Source organism: Schistocerca nitens, chromosome 11, assembly GCF_023898315.1.
Source record: "Schistocerca nitens isolate TAMUIC-IGC-003100 chromosome 11, iqSchNite1.1, whole genome shotgun sequence".
NCBI lineage: Eukaryota > Metazoa > Arthropoda > Insecta > Orthoptera > Acrididae > Schistocerca > Schistocerca nitens.
The window spans coordinates 127,224,436-127,245,149 of NC_064624.1; the positions used below are offsets into that span (position 1 = coordinate 127,224,436).

The window sequence follows — 20,714 nt, forward strand, 5'->3', positions numbered from 1 at the left end:
TGCGAGACTGCTTATTTTGTGTTCACATATCTTAATCTCACCCAGCCAGTCTATTGTTTTCAACATATGATCCATAAATAATATGAACAACAGTGGAGACAGGTTTCAGCCTTGTCTTACCCCTGAAACTACTCTGAACTATGAACTCAATTTACCGTCAACTCTAACTGCTGCCTGACTATCTATGTAAAGACCTTTAATTGCTTGCAAAAGTTTGCCTCCTATTCCATAATCACATAGAACAGACAATAACCCCCTCCTAGGAACATTACCCATCGCATGCAAAAATAGCACGATGATGTAAAGGTCACAGTTCATCACTTGTGCCAGCTCTCGAGTACAGTGACGAGGTTTTTTGTGGATTAAAATGCTTAAGCAATCTTCATCAAACCCTAAAGGTCTTTCAAACGTGCAGACATGCACAGTGACTAATATCAGAACGATCCTCCTTAAAACGAGAAAAAAATCTTTCTGCCATTCTCTGCCCAGTGGCATTATCCCCATACACGGCGCAAGTATGCGATTGCAGTCCTCGGCGTATTCCTCTGATCAATTCTTCTCGGGTTACCAGCCGAATGGTGGCGTCGTCTTGTCGCAACGTTTCAACGAGTTTCGTACGCATCTTCTCACGAAGATGATAGGTACGTAGCTCATTGAAACGTTGCGACAAGACGACGCCATCACTTGGCTGATAACTCGAGAAGAATTCATCACGGCGCAAGTGTTTGTGGCTGTCTCCTCTGCCGTCACCCTTCCGTTGAATACAAACAGCTTTGCTACACCTCGCTTCCAGTTCTTTCACTATGTTGCCATCCTGTGAGAATATGCATCCTAAGTACTTGAAACCGTCCACCTGTTCTAACTTTGTTCCTCCTATTTGGCACTCAATCCGTTTATATCTCTTTCCCACTGACATTACTTTCGTTTTGGAGATGCTAATCTTCATACCATAGTCCTTACATTTCTGATCTAGCTCTGAAATATTACTTTGCAAACTTTCAATCGAATCTGCCATCACAACTAAGTCATCCGCATATGCGAGACTGCTTATTTTGTGTTCCCATGTCTTAATCTCACCCAGCCAGTCTATTGTTTTCAACATATGATCCATAAATAATATGAACAACAGTGGAGACAGGTTTCAGCCTTGTCTTACCCCTGAAACTACTCTGAACTATGAACTCAATTTACCGTCAACTCTAACTGCTGCCTGACTATCTATGTAAAGACCTTTAATTGCTTGCAAAAGTTTGCCTCCTATTCCGTAATCTCATAGAACAGACAATAACTTCCTCCAAGGAACCCGGTCATATGCCTTTTCTAGATCTATAAAGCATAGATACAATTCCCTGTTCCACTCTTAACACTTCTCCATTATTTACTGTAAGCTAAAGATCTGGTCCTGACAACCTCTAAGAGGCCTAAACCCGCACTGATTTTCATCCAATTTGTCCTCAACGAATACTTGCACTTTCCTTTCAACAATACCTGAGAAGATTTTATTCACAACAATGATTAAAGAGATACCTCTGTAGTTGTTACAATCTTTTCTGTTTCCATGTTTAAAGATTGGTGTGATTACTGCTGTCGTCCAGTCTGATGGAACCTGTCTCGACTCCCAGGCCATTTCAATTATCCTGTGTAGCCATTTAAGACCTGACATTCCACTGCATTTGATGAGTTCCAACTTAATTTCATCCACCCCAGCTGCTTTATTGCACTGCAATCTATTGACCATTTTCTCCACTTCCTCAAACGTGATCCTATTTCCATCATCATTCCTATCCCATTCTACCTCGAAATCTGAAACGTTACTGATCGTATTTTCACTTACACTGAGCAACTCTTCAAAATATTCCCTCCATCTGCCCAAGGCATCAACAGGATTCACCGGCAGTTTTCCTCACCTGTCCAAAATACTTGCCATTTCCTTCTTACCTCCCTTTCAAAGACTGCTAATTACACTCCAGAGTGGTTTTCCAGCAGGTTGACCCAAAGTCTCCAACCTGTTTCCAAAGTCTTCCCAAGATTTCTTCTTGGATGCTGGAATTACCTGTTTGGCTTTGTAGCACTGTATGAACCTTTTCAATTAACAGCATTTCATAGTTAACAAAGTTTCTGAGTTAAGTAATTAGATCACTGCAATTGTATTAGCATGTTATATGTAAGGAGCAATGAAATTCAAAATCCTGGGAGGCTGGAAGACAGCAGATGAGACTCAATACTTAACTCGCTTCATCTTACACACCTCGAATTGTCTTCACGCTGTCACAGTTTTAATGGCTAGCAGTTTAGACATACGTGAATCATTTTGCTATGCTCTGAAAACAGACAACCACACCATTCGTTAGAGGGATAGAACAGTCACTGCACACTGACCGATTCTGATGCCACTGGGGGCCACGGCGCTCTTATCGCCCGGGCAGGTGTTCTTGTTGACGGTGATGCTGGCTCTGTTGCACACGGCCTCCACTCTGGACCCATCCAGGTCCTTGGACGTCATATCCACGAGCACCAAGTGAGTGTCTGTTCCACCCGACACGAGGGAATAGCCACAGTCGAGCAAACCTTTCGCGAAGCATTTTGCATTCTGAAGTACTTGTTTTTGGTACTCACAGAATGCGGGTTTAGCTGCCTGGAATAAAATTAAATTAAATTTAGAAACATTTCTGGGCACAACAGATATATATCTATTGAAGACAAAGTCTGAATGAGTCCACGATGACGTTTGACACTTTATTCATAAATGTACCAGGTGATCAAAGCGTCATTATAAATTTGAAAACTGAATAAATCACGGAATAATGTAGATAGAGAGGTACACATTGACATACATGCTTGGAATGACATGGGGTTTTACTAGAAGAAAAAAATACGAAAGTTCAAAAAATGTCCGACAGATGGCACTTCATCTGATCAGAATAGCAATCATTAGCATAACAAAGTAAGACAAAGCAAAGATGATGTTCTTTACAGGAAATGCTCAATATGTCCACCATCATTCCTCAAGAATAGCTGTAGTCGTGGATTAACGTTGTGAACAGCACTGTGAAGCATGTCCGGAGTTATGGTGAGGCATTGGCGTCGCATGTTGTCTTTCAGCATCCCTAGAGATGTCGGTCGATCACGATACACTTACGACTTCAGGTAACCCAAACGCCAATAATTGCATGGACTGAGGTCTGGGGACCTGGGCAGCCAAGCGTGAGGAAAGTGTCGGCTAAGCATACGATCGTCACCAAACGACGCGCGCAAGAGATCTTTCACGTGTCTAGCAATATGGGGTGGAGCGCCATCCTGCATAAACATCATACGTTCCGGCAGGTGTTTATCAGCCAGGCTGGGGATGATGCGATTCTGTAACATATTGGCGTACATCTCACCCGTCACGATTGTCATGCGCAGTCACTGACGTTTTGCTGTCCAGCACCATCTGTTGGACATTTTGTGAACTTTGTGGTTTTTTTTCTAATAAAACCCCATGTCATTCCAAGCATGTGTGTAAATTTTTACCTCTCTATCTACATTATTCCATGGTTTATTAAGTTTTCAAATTTATACTGACTTTTTGATCACCCGGTATATCTAGAGCACTTACGAAGGTAAGTAAATTATTATTTGCAAATTAGTTATAAAATTTTATTGTAATAAAATGGAAAATTTACAAGAACATCATTTTTCGACAGTCTCCTTGCGTTTCAAAGCACTTAGACCATTGTTGTACAAGCTTTCTGATGCCCTCATAAAAGAAGTTTCTCAGTTGAGCTGCTAGCAAGGAATGCACCGCTTCTTTCACTGCTTCGTCAGAGGCAAATCGACGGCCCCTTAATGCCTGTTTGAGTGAACCAAACAAGTGATAGTCAGAAGGGGCAAGATCGGGACTACTTGGAGGATGATCCAGTACTACAAATTTGAGTTTGTAGAGCGTTTCAGCAGTTTGGGCAGCAGTATGCAGACGGGCATTTTTAAAAACAACACCTTTTGACAGCAATCCTCGGCGTTTGCTTTGAATTGCAGGCTTTAGCCTGGCATTAAGCATCTCACTGTAACGAATACCATTTCCCCATAACGTTCCAGTACTGGACCTTGTGCATCCAAAAAACCGTAAGCATCAGTTTTCCTGTAGATCCCAGCTGGGTCTTGAACTTTTTTTTTGCATGGCAAATTTGGATGTTTCCATTCCATACTCTGCCATTTACTTTCCGTAATGATGGATCCATGATCCGTCACCAGTAATGATCCTGTCTAAGAAGTTGTCCCCTTCATTACCATAGCGATCCAAATGTTTTTTGCACAAGTCCAATTGTGTTTGATTATGCAACTGTGTGAGTTGTTTTGGGACTCATCTTGCACAAACTTTATGAAACCCAAGTCTGTTGTGGATGATTTCGTGGGCAGAACCGTGACTAATTTGCAGACAATATGCCGCTTCATCAATAGTTAATTGTCTGTCTAAGACAATCATTTCATGGGAATGCTCAATGCTTCTTTCATTCATGGTAGTAAACATTCGTCCGACTCCTTCATCGTGTGCAACATTTATGTAACCATTTGAGAATTTTTCAATCCATTCGTAGTCACTCCATTGTGGCAAAACACTGTACCTGTACTGTACCAAAAGTCTTTGATGAATTTCGGCTCCTGATACGCCTTCCAACCACAAAACAATGGATCACTGAATGTTGCTCTTCTTTGGTGCAAATAGACAGCGGAGCAGCCATGATTAACAGCATGGCAATGATAACAAAACTAACCTAGCAGCTTGAAAATTGCAAAGATATAACAACAAATAAACAAAGCATGCGTCATCAATGTAAAACAACAGTATTACCAAAATAAACAAAACAAAAATATAATTAAATTGTGGATAATAATTGATTTACTCTTGTATATTTATTTTATTGTTTTTTATTTATTCATTTAAACCACAGAAACTAGAATACATGTGCAGGTGGGCTGTGACGTGTGACGTCACGGTGAACCCTCCCGCCATACCGCCCTGTAATGAAACTTGTAGATACACGGCACACACATTGTTAGCTCATACACAGTTATGAATGTTATCAACATTTTCCAGGTTTTAGTGTATTACTATTAGTGTTGTTATTATTATTAAGCTTTATATTAGTTAGACTATTTTCTCCTATGGTCAGTGAAATACTAGTGTGAAGTCTCCAAACTATGGCTTATTGGCTTCGAAACACTAAGGCTGAAATTAATAAAAGCTGGTGGTCACCAAATTGCCTGGGTCATCTTTTTAATAGTGACTTCAATAAGAAGAGGATATTGCAATATATCTCTGACAAAAGATAACACTTTAAAGACATGACATGTAAAGTTGCATTCTTTATAATATCTTCAGACAATCTGTTAAAACACCATCTTTTCATGACCACTTGTTATTGACAGTAAAAAAAAAAAAGAGTCCTGAATCACTTTTTGAACATGCTTTAATTTCATGTAACTCAGCCGTAGTTTGAGAGACAATCCTATAAATCTGCATTCTTTTGCCTAAGGTCTCCTATTTCTGTTTCCATAATTTCCAGTTGTTGGCATAAGCATGAATTGCTGCATTTACAGCAGTATCTGTTTTCAAGGTTAAGGGTTTTCCAGTAGTAATTTCTTCATCAGTTAGTAATATGAGGGTCGACTGAAAAGTAATGCTTCCACCTTCGTAACTCTTCAACAGTTGGCAGCATTGGTATGCGGCAGACACTGGCTTGTTCCGTAGCCTCTTCTCTATGGCTCCAGTTGGCAGGAAGCCTTAGCACTGAACGGTTGTGTTGTTACAGTTTAAAGCAGGGACGGCCAAGAATGCGGCACGTTTGCATGAACGCGTGCCGAGCTTTCACACGCGTGTGGATCGCTCCCTTCTGACGTCACACGTCCCCCACTACCACACCAGCGCATGCCCGGAACTACAAACACGCCAGACGTGACAGTGCATTCGTGTAAGCTACACCGCCCTGCTATCGTGTGGCTTAGTTTCATATTACAACATTTGATAATATTAAGCTCTGTACAACAATACTGAATCTTTGTTGGCTGTTCGTACACCTACAGAAAAATAACAATAACGCTGGGTTTGAAACTGCATTACACCAACAATATCGTGCTTCTCACATCGTCACTCATAAAATTCTTACAACATTTAAGCTAGTTTTTTACGCAACAATGCTACAAGCCCATTTTGAGCACCTCGAATTGCTGGCGCTCCATCCGTGGTGACTGAAACTAACATTTTCCAACTCAGGCCAACAGCTTCAACTGCCTCTTCAACTGCTTTTAGCAAGTCGGTAACCCTCGTTGTGTGTTTCATTGGTACTAAATCTAACAGTTGTTCCGTCACATGCAAATTTGTGTCGACTCCACCAACATAAATCGCTAGTTGTGCTGTGTCCGAAATGTCGGTCGACTCGTCCAAAGCAATCGAGAATGCAATAAACTCGCAGGCACTATCAATTAACTGCCTGTAGACATCCACTGCCGTACCAGCTATGTGGCGAGCTATTGTCTCTCTGGAAAGACTAATTTCACTAAACTTCTTTACTTCTAGTGGCGTCAAGAGTTCCGCCACCTCAACAATACACTCCCTGATGAAATCACCATCACTGAAAGGCTTATTCTCTCTTGCAATTTTGAGCGCTATTTTGTAGCTTGCTCTTAAAGACAGGTTGCTACTTTCGGTTGCAGGCTAACTCTAAATTCGAATTCTAACGACAAATATTTACAAATACAAACATCAGAAACACAAAGATTTGTAAGTGGTACTGGCGTTCGGTATGTCTCACTGCATAACACTACGTCTTCTTAATTCCGCCAACTTGTTTGAACTATCAACCCAACTAAATCATGCGGTGCCCGGCGAGTATGCGACTGCACAATAGACATTGAGAATTTCCATCCTTCTCTTCGAAAAAATATTGCAATTCCCATTCAGCTCTGAAGGCTCGTGATGTTATGTCAGCACCCCGCCTCTTTGTGAGCGTGTGTTCCATTGCAACAACCACTGTACAGTACTTATAAACTTCCTACGAATCGCTAACAAACAGCGAGGAATAAACATGGCTGCCACTACGAATCAACTAATGCACCCTAAGCCGGATGAAAAGATGTTGCATCGCACAGCTAGTCTAATGTCGCGCCGTGCCGAGCAGTGCCACGAAAGACCGAGGAAAGCCGAGTAGTGGCGAGGTGGACCGAGCCATGGACGGCACGCGTGCAGCACATCTGTACACACGTGCAGTTTGGCACGCCGTGGCCATCCCTGGTTTAAAGAATGGAACCTTGCACGGACGGTTGGTCAATGCTATTTAAGTGAGGTGCAGTCATTCAATTCGTGACAGAAGAAGGTGTCATCTCAAAGGAAATTCATCAAAGAATGAAAGCAGTTTAAGGTGATTGTGTTGATGTGAGTACTGTGCGTCATTGGGTGAGTAAGTTTAAAGAGGTTGAGGTGGGAACATCTGACCTGCGTGGCAGCAACCACCGAGCTTCACAAGCAAAATGTTGACAGATTGTTTCAGGACGATCGGCGTATCTCTCAGAGAGAAATTGCAAGCACAATCAGCATTTCAGAAGAATGTGTGGCTCATGTTATTGCTTTGCTCGGTTATTGTAAGATCTATACATAGCAGAACTTCAGAGACTGAATCTCACCACCGTACGGCATTCTCCGTACAGTCCAGATTTAGCACCGTCTGACTTACATCTGTTCCCAATAATGAAAGACCATCTGCAGGGACATCATTATGCTTCTGATGAAGACATGGAGAGAACTGTGAGACTGTGGTTGCGAAAACAGATTGTCGACTTCTTCTGTGACGGCTTCAGAAAAGTTATTCGTCGTTGGCAGGAATGTATCTAATTGGCTGGTGATTATGTGGAAAAGTGAATATTGGTAATTAAAGATCACATTCTAAGGATTACTTCTGTGTTTGATTTATTAAAATATTCCCACCAAAACCCAATTAACGAGGGTGGAGGCATTACTTTTCATTCAACCCTCATATGTCTACCTGTAATATACCTTTTACTTTTTTATGGTAGCTCCATCTTTGTGCCCAAATATTTATCACATTTTTAGGCTCATTACTACGCCCTAAATCACACCAGATTACAGTGGATTCTGACATGGAGCAGCACCACCAGTCTTCAACTCGCATTTTGAAGGAGTACTCAACAGTTCAATTTTCAAATCCCTTTTATAATCTAAATGAGAGAAATGTACTGAGCAGACACGAGTATTTTTAACTGAAAATAAATCTGCACATTTACAAGCATTTATCAATTTCCTTTTCGTCTCATGATTTTTGGGAAATAACAGGTGTACCAGTATGAAATGAGCGCTTTTTGTGAAAATGAAACACTAATTTTGAATTGAAAAGTGAAAACAATTTATTCAAAATACTGACCATTGCTTTCTATACATTTTGAACACCTTTCTGGTAATTTGTGGACACCATGCCAATAGAAATGTTCGTCTTTTGAAGCAAACAAATCAGACACCCAATTTTCGACTTCTTTGTAGGAATCAAAGTGTTCCTCGGCCAATGCGTGTCCCATTGATGAAAACAAATGGTGGCCAAGTCTGGTGAATACGGCGGGTGGGGTAGCAGCTCCCAGCCAAGTGTTTTGATTGTATCCTGAACCAGTTTTGCTTTGTATGCAGGTACATTTTCGTGTAAAAAAATTACTTTGCCATGTCTTCTGGCCCATTCTGGTCTTTTTTCGATCAATGTTTAGTTCACATTGATCATCTGTTGTCTGTAGCGATTAGTATTCACAGTTTCACTGGGTTTTAGAAGCTCATGATACACCACACCTTTCTGATCCCACCAAACACAGAGTATTGTCTTCTTGCCGAATCGATCTGGTTTTGCAGTCGATGTTGACGGTTGTCCCGGATTAACCCACGATTTTTCCCGTTTAGGATTCTTAAAATAAATCCATCTTTCATTGCCAGTAACAATTCGATGCAAAATTGATTTTCTTTCGTGTCTTTGAAGCAAAATTTGACAAATGGTTTTTCGGTTTTCCATCTGTCTTTCATTCAATTCATGTGGCACCCATTTTCCACACTTTTGGATCTTTCCCATAGCTTTCAAATGGTCAGAAATTGTTTGATGTGCAACATTTAGCATTGCTGCCATTTGCTTCTGACTCAAAGTATCATCTTCATCCAATATTGCTTGCAATTCAACATCTTCAAACTTTTTTGGTGGTCTTCCACGTACTTCGTTTCTTAGATCAAAATCATTATTTCTGAACCGTTGAAACCATCTTTTCCATGTTGCTTCTGATAGAGGACGATCACCATATGCCTGACATGAATTCGATGCGACTCTGCAGCACTTTTTTTCAAATAAAAACAAAAAATTAATGCTTTCCGCAAATCATGACTATCTGGTACAAAATTCGACATTGTTAACACAATGAAAACACATGGTGTTTGTTCCATGACTTGATGTATACTGAATATCTTTGACAGATGTCATACCAACCAAACAAAAAAAAAATTAAGGCTCATTCACAACAAATATTCCCTATTGACACTTTTGTATCTTAACCCTCATTTCATACCGGTACACCTGGTATACGAAACTTAATTTTTAGCTTACTTAGTTCTCTGCTGTGGTAAGTACAACTGATTATTGCTCAGCAAACCATGATTTTTCACAAATCGCTCAATATACTGATAATAATGGCATAACTCTGAACTCAACAGGCAATCACTAATACCAATTCATATTGCCATAAACGACCGTGTTTAGCCGCACGGGATAGCCGAGCGGTCTGAGGCGCCTCATCACAGTTTGCGTGGCTCCCCCCCCCCCCCCACCCCCCCTCCCACCCCACTATGTTTGATAGTGGGTTCAGAGCAAGGCAGAACCAGAAAGGACTTAATGAGTCTCCTTGGTATATTCCACACTTAATCTGTGTTGGCTGTGATGTGATATTATTTGAATTTGTTTGGATATTAAGTGTGGTTTTCCAATTTTGCATTACTATGTTTAGGAACTGTATCAATTTAGGATCTACTTTGTATATTTCCAATATTTGTAGTAACCATGAGTGGGGTACACTATCAAAAGCTTTTTGGTAATCAATGTATGCGTAGTGTAGTGACCTTTGTTTAGTTTTAGCTTGATATGTCACCTCTGCATCTATTATCAGTTGCTCTTTACATCCTCGTGCACCTTTGCAACAGTCTTTTTGTTCTTCATTTATAATTTTGTTCTGTGTTGTATGTGTCAATAATTTCTGTGTAATGACTGAAGTTAATATTTTGTATATTGTTGGTCGGCATGTTATGGGGCGATATTTAGCTGGGTTTGCTGTGTCTGCTTGATCTTTAGGTTTCAGATAAGTTATTCCATGTGTAAGTGTATCAGGGAATGTATATGGGTCTGCAATGTAACTGCTAAATAATTTATATCTAAAAACAAAGATGATGTGACTTACCGAACAAAAGTGCTGGCAGGTCGATAGACACACAAACAAACACAAACATACACACAAAATTCAAGCTTTCGCAACAAACGGTTGCTTCATGTGCGGATGGATATGTGTGTGTGTGTGTGCGAGTGTATACCTGTCCTTTTTTCCCCCTAAGGTAAGTCTTTCCGCTCCCGGGACTGGAATGACTCCTTACCCTCTCCCTTAAAACCCACATCCTTTCGTCTTTCCCTCTCCTTCCCTCTTTCCTGATGAAGCAACCGTTTGTTGCGAAAGCTTGAATTTTGTGTGTATGTTTTGTTTGTTTGTGTGTCTATCGACCTGCCAGCACTTTCGTTCGGTAAGTCACATCATCTTTGTTTTTAGATATATTTTCCCATATGGAATGTTTCCCTCTAATATATTCATATCATTAATGTTAAATAATTTAGTTAGATGTGAATGTGTTGAGGTGAACTTCTTTAGCCAGAAATTTGCTATTTTATCTTTTCCAGGGGCTTTCCAATTGTGAGTAGAATTAATTGCTTGGGTGACTTCATGTTGCAAAATTATCACTTCAGGCATTTGTGGTATCAACTTGTATGTGTCTGGGATTGTCAATTTTAATGTGTGTGTTATCTATTGTCTGGTAAAATTTCTTTTGGTTTGTGTTGAATGTTTGGTTTTGTTTCCTTCTATTTTCACTTTTTTTTGTATCTTCTAAGTCGTTTGGCCAATGCTTGTAATTTCTGCTTCTTTTCATCTAATTGCTCTATCGCTTCTTGTTGTGAGATTTTACCTAACCTTTTTCGTTTTTTTTCTGACATTTCATTTCTTATAAATTGTGTTAGCTATCCGATGTCTATTGTTATTATTATTATTATTATTTTTCTTTCTTTCCTTTCTCAGACGTTATGTCTGGTTAAAAATGGAAAGTGATGCGGACCTTGATCAAGCGTGACTTCCTTTTAACTGCACTGTATATGTTAAATTGCATTTAGGAACTTTCGGGTAATTGAACATGTATCAATAATTACAGATTTCTGTAGTTGTATATATACGTTTGGATGTAGCTGTATTACGTTGATGTACTGGTGGATATTGCGTGGTATGAACTCCTGTAGTTTATAGTACAATTGGTATAATGTCAACTTTATCCTGATGCCACATGTCCTTGACTTCCTCAGCCAGTTGGATGTATTTTTCAATTTTTTCTCCTGTTTTCTTCTGTATATTTGTTGTATTGGGTATGGATATTTCGATTAGTTGTGCTAATTTCTTCTTTTCATTGGTGAGTATGATGTCAGTTTTGTTATGTGGTGTTGTTTTACCTGTTATAATAGTTCTGTCCCAGTATAATTTGTATTCATCATTCTCCAGTACATTTTGTGGTGCATACTTGTATGTGGGAATGTGTTGTTTTATTAGTTTATGTTGTATGGCAAGTTGTTGATGTATTATTTTTGCTATATTGTCATGTCTTCTGGTGTATTCTGTATTTGCTAGTATTGTACATCTGCTTGTGATGTGATCTACTGTTTGTATTTGTTGTTTGCAAAGTCTGCATTTATCTGTTGTGGTATTGGGATCTTTAATAATATGCTTGCTGTAATATCTGGTGTTTATTGTTTGATCCTGTATTGCAATCATGAATCCTTCCATCTCACTGTATATATTGCCTTTTTTTAGCCACGTGTTGGATGCGTCTTGATCGATGTGTGGCTGTGTTAGATGATACGGGTGCTTGCCATGTAGTGTTTTCTTTTTCCAATTTACTTTCTTCGTATCTGTTGATATTATGTGATCTAAAGGATTGTAGAGGTGGTTATGAAATTGCAATGGTGTAGCCAATGTATTTATATGAGTGATTGCTTTGTGTAATTTTGCTAGTTTCTGTTCGTTCCATAAAGAATTTTCTTAAATTGTATACCTGTCCATAATGTAGGTTTTTTATATCGATAAATCCCCTTCCTCCTTCCTTTCTGCTTAATGTGAATCTTTCTGTTGCTGGATGTATGTGATGTATTCTATATTTGTGGCAGTGTGATTGTGTAAGTGTATTGAGTGCTTCTACGTCTGTGTTACTCCATTTCACTACTCCAAATGAGTTGGTCAATATTGGTATAGCATAAGTATTTATAGCTTTTGTCTTGTTTCTTGCTGTCAATTCTGGTTTCAGTATTTTTGTTAACTTTGTCTATATTTTTCTTTTAGTTCTTCTTTAATATTTGTATTATCTGTTCCTATTTTTTGTCTGTATCCTTGATATTTATAGGCATCTGTTTTTTCCATTGCTTCTATGCAGTCGCTGTGGTTATCCAATATGTAATCTTCTTGTTTAGTGTGTTTTCCCTTGACTATGCTATTTTTCTTACATTTGTCTGTTCCAAAAGCCATATTTATATAATTTCTGAATACTTCTGTTATGTTTAGTAATTGGTTGAGTTGATGATTTGTTGCTGCCAGTAGTTTTAGATTATCCATGTATAGCAAATGTGTGATTTTGTGTTTGTTTGTTCCAGTAATATTATATCCATAATTTGTATTATTTAGTATGTTGGATAGTGGGTTCAGAGCAAGGCAGAACCAGAAAGGACTTAACGAGTCTCCTTGGTATATTCCACACTTAATCTGTATTGGCTGTGATGTGATACTATTTGAATTTGTTTGGATATTAAGTGCGGTTTTCCTATTTTTCATTACTATGTTTAGGAACTGTATCAATTTAGGATCTACTTTGTATATTTCCAATATTTGTATTAACCATGAGTGGTGTACACTATCAAAAGCTTTTTTGTAATCAATGTATGCGTAGTGTAGCAACCTTATTTTTATTATTATTATTACTTTAATAGTAATGACATAATAATAATAATAATGATAGTGGCAGATAGAATAATTTGTAGTTATACAAAATAGATGTTTCCTGATACACCAAGTATTGGGAAAAGGAAATTAAGGAGAATGCACCACCTAAAAATACTGGGAAATGAGGAGGATCAGGTAGGAAGCAGATATGTACAGGGTCAATGAGTGTGTACAATGACAATGGCTATAATTATTGTTGCTTTAGTAAATACGTCATTAACTGTCTTCTGAGACTGGAGATGTAATTTATTTCTCTAATACAATGCAAGAGATTGTTCCAGAAATGGGTTCCTGCTACTGAGGTGGACTTCGAGAAGGTGGTTGAATGATGGAATGGGACAGAAAGGATTTTGCTCTGATGGGAATGAGTATTTCTGCCATGTCGTTTGCACAAGAGCATTAAACTCGAGGAGAGAGATGAGACATAGTGTTTATTGATAAGACAGTAGAGAAGACAGAGGACATGGAAATCTCTGCACTTGTCTGCATGCATTCAGGATAGCAGTATACTATAGTGAACAGTGATTAGAGATGAACTTCACAAGATATAACAAAAACAGATATTCTTCACTAGCACCAGGTGCCATGAGCTTTCTTGAGAAAGGCCCTGTGGGATAACATTACTGTAATAAATAACTCGCCCCCCCCCCCAACCCCGCCCCCCTCCACCACCCCCATGAACCATGGACCTTACCATTGGTGGGGAGGCTTGCGAGCCTCAATGATGCAGATAGCCACAACGGAGGGATATCTGTTGAGAGGTCAGACAAACGTGTGGTTCCTGAAGAGGGGCAGCAGCCTTTTCAGTAGTTGCAGGGCAACAGTCTGGATGATTGACTGATCTGGCCTTGTAACACTAACCAAAACGGCCTTGCTGTGCTGGTACTGCGAACGGCTGAAAGCAAGGGGAAACTACAGCCGTAATTTTTGCCGAGGGCATGCAGCTTTACTGTATGGTTAAATGATGATGGTGTCCTCTTGGGTAAAATATTCCGGAGGTAAAATAGTCCCCCATTCGGATCTCCGGGTGGGGACTACTCAGGAGGATATTGTTATCAGCAGAAAGAAAACTGGCGTTCTATGGATCGGAGCATGGAATGTCAGTTCCTTTAATCGGGCAGGTAGGTTAGAAAATTTAAAAAGGGAAATGGATAGGTTAAAATTAGATATAGTGGGAATTAGTGAAGTTCGGTGGCAGGAGGAACAAGACTTTTTGTCAGGTGAATACAGGGTTATAAATACAAAATCAAATAGGGGTAATGCAGGAGTAGGTTTAATAAAGAATAAAAAAATAGGAGTACGGGTAAGCTACTACAAACAGCATGACAAACGCATTATTGTGGCTAAGATAGACACGAAGCCCACACCTACGACAGTAGTACAAGTTTATATGACAACTAGCTCTGCATATGACGAAGAAATTGATGAAATGTAGATGAGATAAAATAAATTATTCAGGTAGTGAAGGGAGACAAAAATTTAATAGTCATGGGTGACTGGAATTCGGTAGTAGGAAAAGGGAGAGAAGGAAACGTAGTAGCTGAATATGGATTGGGGCTAAGAAATGAAAGAGGAAGCCGCCTGGTAGAATTTTGCACAGAGCATCACTCCATCAAAGCTAACACTTGGTTCAAGAATCATGAAGGAAGGTTGTATACATCAAAGAAGCCTGGAGATAGTAGAAGATATCAGATAGATTATATAATGGTAAGACAGAGATTTAGAACCAGGTTTTAAATTGTAAGACTCTGGCCACAATCTATTGGTTACGAACCGTAGATTAAAACTGAAGAAACTGCAAGAAGGTGGGAATTTAAGGAGATGGGACCTGCATAAACTGAAAGAACTAGAGGTTGTACAGGGTTTCAGGGGGAGCATAAGGGAAACAACTGACAGGAATGGGGGAAAGAAATACAGTAGAAGAAGAATGGGTAGCTTTGAGGGATGAAGTAGTGAAGGCAGCAGAGGATCAAGTAGGTAAAAAGACGAGGGCTAGTAGAATCCTTGGGTAACAGAAGAAATATTGAATTTAATTGATGAAAGGAGAAAATATAAAAATGCAATAAATGAAGCAGGCAAAAAGGAATACAAACGTCTCAAAATTGAGATCGACAGGAAGTGCAAAATGGCTAAGCAGGGATGGCTAGAGGACAAAGGTAAGGATGTAGAGGTTTATCTCACTAGGGGTAAGATAGATACTGCCTACAGGACAATTAAAGAGGCCTTTGGAGAAAGGAGAACCACTTGCATGAATATCAAGAGCTTTGATGGAAACCAAGTTCCAAGCAAAGAAGGGAAAGCAGAAAGGTGGAAGGAGTATATAGAGGGTCTATACAAGGGTGATGTACTTGAAGACAATATTATGGAAAAGGAAGAGGATGTAGATGAAGATGAAAAGGGAGATATGATACTGCGTGAAGAGGTTGACAGAGCACTGAAGGACCTGAGTCAAAACAAGGCCCCCGGAGTAGACAACATTCCGTTAGAACTACTGACAGCCTTGGGAGAGCCAGTCCTGGCAAAACTCTACCATCTGGTGAGCAAGATGTATGAGACAGGCGAAATACCCTCAGACTTCAAGAAAAATATAATAATTCCAATCCCAAAGAAAGCAGGTGTTGACAGATGTGAAAATTACTGAACTATCAGTTTAATAAGTCACAGCTGCAAAATAGTAACGCGAATTCTTTACAGACGAATGGAAAAATTGATAGAAGCCGACCTTGGGGAAGATCAGTGTGGACTCCGTAGAAATGTTGGAACACGTGAGGCAATACTGACCCTACGACTTACCTTAGAAGAAAGATTAAGGAAAGGCAAACCTACGTTTCTAGCATTTGTAGACTTAGAGAAAGCTTTTGACAATGTTGATTGGAAAAATTTCTCTTTCAAATTCTGAAGGTGGCAGCGGTAAAATACAAGGAGCGAAATGCTATTTACAATCTGTACAGAAAGCAGATGGCAGTTATAAGAGTCGAGGGGTATGAAAGGGAAGCAGTGGTTGGGAAGGGAGTGAGACAGGGTTGCAGCCTCTCCCCGATGTTATTCAATTTGTATATTGAGCAAGCAGTAAAGGAAACAAAAAAATTCAGAGTAGGTATTAAAATCCGTGGAGAAGAAATAAAAACTTTGAGGTTCGCCGATGACATTGTAATTCTGTCAGAGACAGCAAAGGACTTGGAAGAGCAGTTGAACGGAATGGATAGTGTCTTGAAAGGAGGATATAAGATGAACATCAACAAAAGCAAAACGAGGATAATGGAATATAGTTAAATTAAGTCAGGTGATGCTGAGGGAATTAGATTAGGAACTGAGATACTTAAAGTAGTAAAGGAGTTTTGCTATTTGGGGAGTAAAATAACTGATGATGGTCAAAGTAGAGAGGATATAAAATGTAGACTGGCAATGGCAAGGAAAGCGTTTCTGAAGAAGAGAAATTTGTTAACATCGAGTATAGATTTAAGTGTCAGGAAGTCGTTTCTGAAAGTATTTGTATGGAGTGTAGCCGTGTATGGAAGTGAAACGTGGACGATAAATAGTTTGGACAAGAAGAGAATAGAAGCTTTCGAAATGTGGTGCTACAGAGGAATGCTGAAGATTAGATGGGTAGATCACATAACTAATGAGGAGGTATTGAATAGAATTGGGGAAGAGTTTGTGGCACAACTTGACAAGAAGAAGGGACCAGTTGGTAGGACATGTTCTGAGGCATCAGGGGATCACAAATTTAGCATTGGAGGGCAGTGTGGAGGGTAAAAATTGTAGACGGAGACCAAGAGATGAATACAGTAAGGAGATTCAGAAGGATGTAGGTTGCAGTAGTTACTGGTAGATGAAGAAGCTTGGACAGGATAGAGTAGGATGGAGAGCTGCATCAAACCAGTCTCAGGACTGAAGACCACAACAACAACAAGCAATATCAGCACAGTAACTACTGTGGCAGCTTGAACTAAAAGAAAAAAAAAGAAAAGAAGATGTGTATTGGTCCAGTCAGTTGTGGGCAGGCAATGTTAAGTAGTGGATGTATGACTGCTGTGTGTAAACATTGTTGTGTCAGAAAGTATAATGGAGCAATGAATTGCTTAAGACATTCTTCAGAATGTTTTGAAGAAAAGGAAAGTTGTGCAAATTTTGTTCCACACACCCTGAGTCCTGAACAAAAACAGTGTGTGCACATCTGCATTTGACTGAAATGCAAAAAAAGAAAATATATCAGGGTTACGAAACTGGATGCTGTCAATACAAACCTACCACCGAATGAAAGTGCTGAAATTCACATGAACAGTCAATACTGATATGTACCAATATATGACCATTAGGATATGTGTGATATGGAGTGTTCACCTCAAATGGCGGGTTGCCACATTTACAGGCTTATATAAATTTTGCAACAATTTTATTTCATTTTTATGGTCTTTTTAGTACTCAATTTATTATACAGATTCAAATTCAGTCATTAATTTTGTCCTGATTTTAGCAAGGATACATATACTTCTGCAGTGTTTCAACTGTTACTATCTGATGATTGAACATAAAACATTTCTCATTTTCTAACTCCAGAATACCTTTCAGAAGAAGGGAAACTAGCTTTTTGTTAGTATATATGGAATGAACACATGCAGATGTTAGAAAGATTTTCCAACTGATGACCTTCATGACATATGCAACTGTGAACATATTTTACTAATTTCAATACTAAAAGTGGTGTTAAAACTTTATGTTGCAATCTGAGAGGAATGATTTAACACACAGTTCCATAATGTCAGCCTGTATACAACAGCATTTTTGTTATTGTAATCCATAAATTTTCTGTTTCTAATAACAGATGACATAACTAGTAATTGTTAAAATTATATATAAAGAGTGGTGAATTAGATATGGGCATCTTAGTTTTCTGACAGTTTTCATGAGCCAGTTTTGTAACTGCATTATGCAATAAACATGTAGACTAATTCTGGAAGACTAACATTGTGCCAACGTGAACTTCTTGAAATTTCCCTTTGCACCACCAAATCATTAGCTACACTGTCAATAACTCAGCAAGTTGCTGCAAATTTTGGTGGAGCAGATACTAACAAATTCTTTTACAGCCACTGCAGCATCAGAGATCACTGAGAAACAAAGATGAGTACATGCTGTTAACTGTTACACCCTGTAACATTTCAGCACTTTGATTACATAACTGACATTCAAGCTAAAGTGATGCTCAAATTGAACAACATCTCAAAGAAGGACGCTCTGGACACCTCACATGGTTCTACCTGCTGTACTCCAGTGAGTGGAGACTACGTAGAACACCTGAAATGTTAAAACCACCATCTTAACTTTTCTCTATTTTTTATTAATCCAGTCTCAATACTTTTCAGACTGATCAAGTATGTCGACAAGAGAACGGCAGAAATGGCGGTGAAAGGTGATAGAGGAAGAGGAATACAAAGAAGAAAAAGATGGATGGACTGTGTACGTGAGGACTTCAGGGAGAAACATCTAAAAGTAAGTATCAAACAATGGAAAATCCGCTTAGGAATATCAAAAATGTAGGAAATTGTAAGATTGGTACTTACCATAAAGAAGACACATTAAGCTGCAGGCAGGCACATTTAAAAGACACGTACCCAAAGGCTTCAGCCACAGCCTTCATCAGCAAAAGAGAAACAGAAAAGAGAAATGCACCATTAACCCACACAAGCAAGTACATCTCACACATAAATGACCACTAACTCCATCAGCTCAGGCCAAAATGCGACTATCACATGGGATGGCAACAGTAATCTGGAGGAGTCAGGGATGGGGAAGCGATAGCAGTGTACAGGTGGGGTGAGAGAGAAGTGCTGTCTGGCAGACTGTGCAGAGACTAGACTGCCAACAGCCATAGACTGAGGAGGTTGTGGCGCAGTGAGGTGGAGAAAACTGAGTGAAAAAAGAGGAGCAGGGAAAGATGGGTGGGCGCACTGGCAGAGGGTGGCAAACAAAGAGTGTAGGAGATGACAATGGTTACCAGCTGATAGGACAGAGAGGGTTGGGTGCAGGATGTGAAGACAGAACAAGTTGTAAGGATAACTCCCATCTGCACAGTTCAGAAAAGCTGACGGTGGTGGGAATGGTACAGATGCTTGGGTAGTGAAGTAGCCACTGAACTCAAGCATGTTATGCTCAGTTGCATGTTGTACCATAGGGTGGTCTACTTTGCTCTCGGCCACAGTATGACAGTGGCTGTTTACCCTTGCAGACAGCTGGTTGGTCGTCATACCAACATAAAAAGCTGTGCAATGGTTGCAGTAGAGCTGGTAAATAACACAGCTGGTTTCACTGGTAACCTGGCCCCTCATCGGGTAGGGTAAACATGAGATACGATTGGAATAGGATGTGGTGGGTGGATGGATTGGGCAGGTCTTGCTCCTGGTTCTTCCACAGTGATATTATCCTTGTGACGAGGGGTTGAGATTGGGCGTGGCATAGGAATTGACTAGGTTGTTGTGGAGGTTGGGTGGGTGACAGAACACCACTTTAGGAGGGCTGGGAAGGATCTTGGGAAGGGAGTCCCTCATTTGAGGGCATCATGATAGGTAATTATGCTGTGACATGAGGGACATCCTATTCAAGATCCTTCCCACCCCTCCTAAACTGGTATTCTGTCACCCTCCCAGCCTTCTCAACATACTAGTCAATACCTATGCCACTCCAATCCCAACCCGTTGCCACGAGGATTTTATCCCCATGAAAGACCCAGGAGTAACAGCTGCCCAATCCATTGACCCAGCACTTCCTATTCCAGTCCTGTCACAGGTTTATCCTACCCCATCAGAGGCCGTGCCACCTGTGAAATAAGTCATGTTATTTACCATCTCTACTGCAACCATTGCATAGGGTTTTATATTTGTATGACTACCGTATTTACTCGAATCTAAGCTGCACTTTTTTTCCGGTTTTTGTAATCCAAAAAACCGTATGCGGCTTAGAATCGAGTGCAAAGCAAGCGAAGTTCTGAAAAATATTGGTAGGTGCCGCCACAACTAACTTCTGCCGTCGAACATATGTAGTGCTACACAGGCATGCTTTGCAGGCACAAAGATAAATACTGGCGCCAAAACCTCTGCGTCAGTAAATTAATTAATTAATTAAAAAAAAAAAAAAGAAAAAAAAAAAGAGAGAGAGATGGAAGACGAGCTTTTTTTCTCCGCCCCGAGTTTCGACCACTGCATTTTCATACATTATCCAAGGAAGTAAATACAAATTCCATATTGTTCATCTTCAAGTGTAGCAGCATTTCAATGTACTACGAAAATCCGACTGGCGAGACTGTTGGGATGTTTGTCAATATGGCCAACTCTACGTTCTGAATTTTTTCCTACCTGTGAGAAGAGATGGTTGCTAATAGGAAACTGATGAAATATGAATCACATGCAGTA

The 20,714-nt window shown here is 39.8% G+C and overlaps 1 protein-coding gene across 1 annotated transcript in view; it reads right to left on the reverse strand.

Annotated features, from left to right (window-relative positions):
- The window catches only part of LOC126212704 (serine hydroxymethyltransferase, mitochondrial-like), a 194,761-nt gene that overhangs the window by 43,330 nt on the left and 130,717 nt on the right, over window positions 1-20,714 (reverse strand). The window contains exon 8 of the mRNA XM_049940118.1: window positions 2,380-2,635. Coding sequence (XP_049796075.1) covers window positions 2,380-2,635 — 256 coding nt within the window. The remainder of the gene's footprint in view (window positions 1-2,379; window positions 2,636-20,714) is intronic.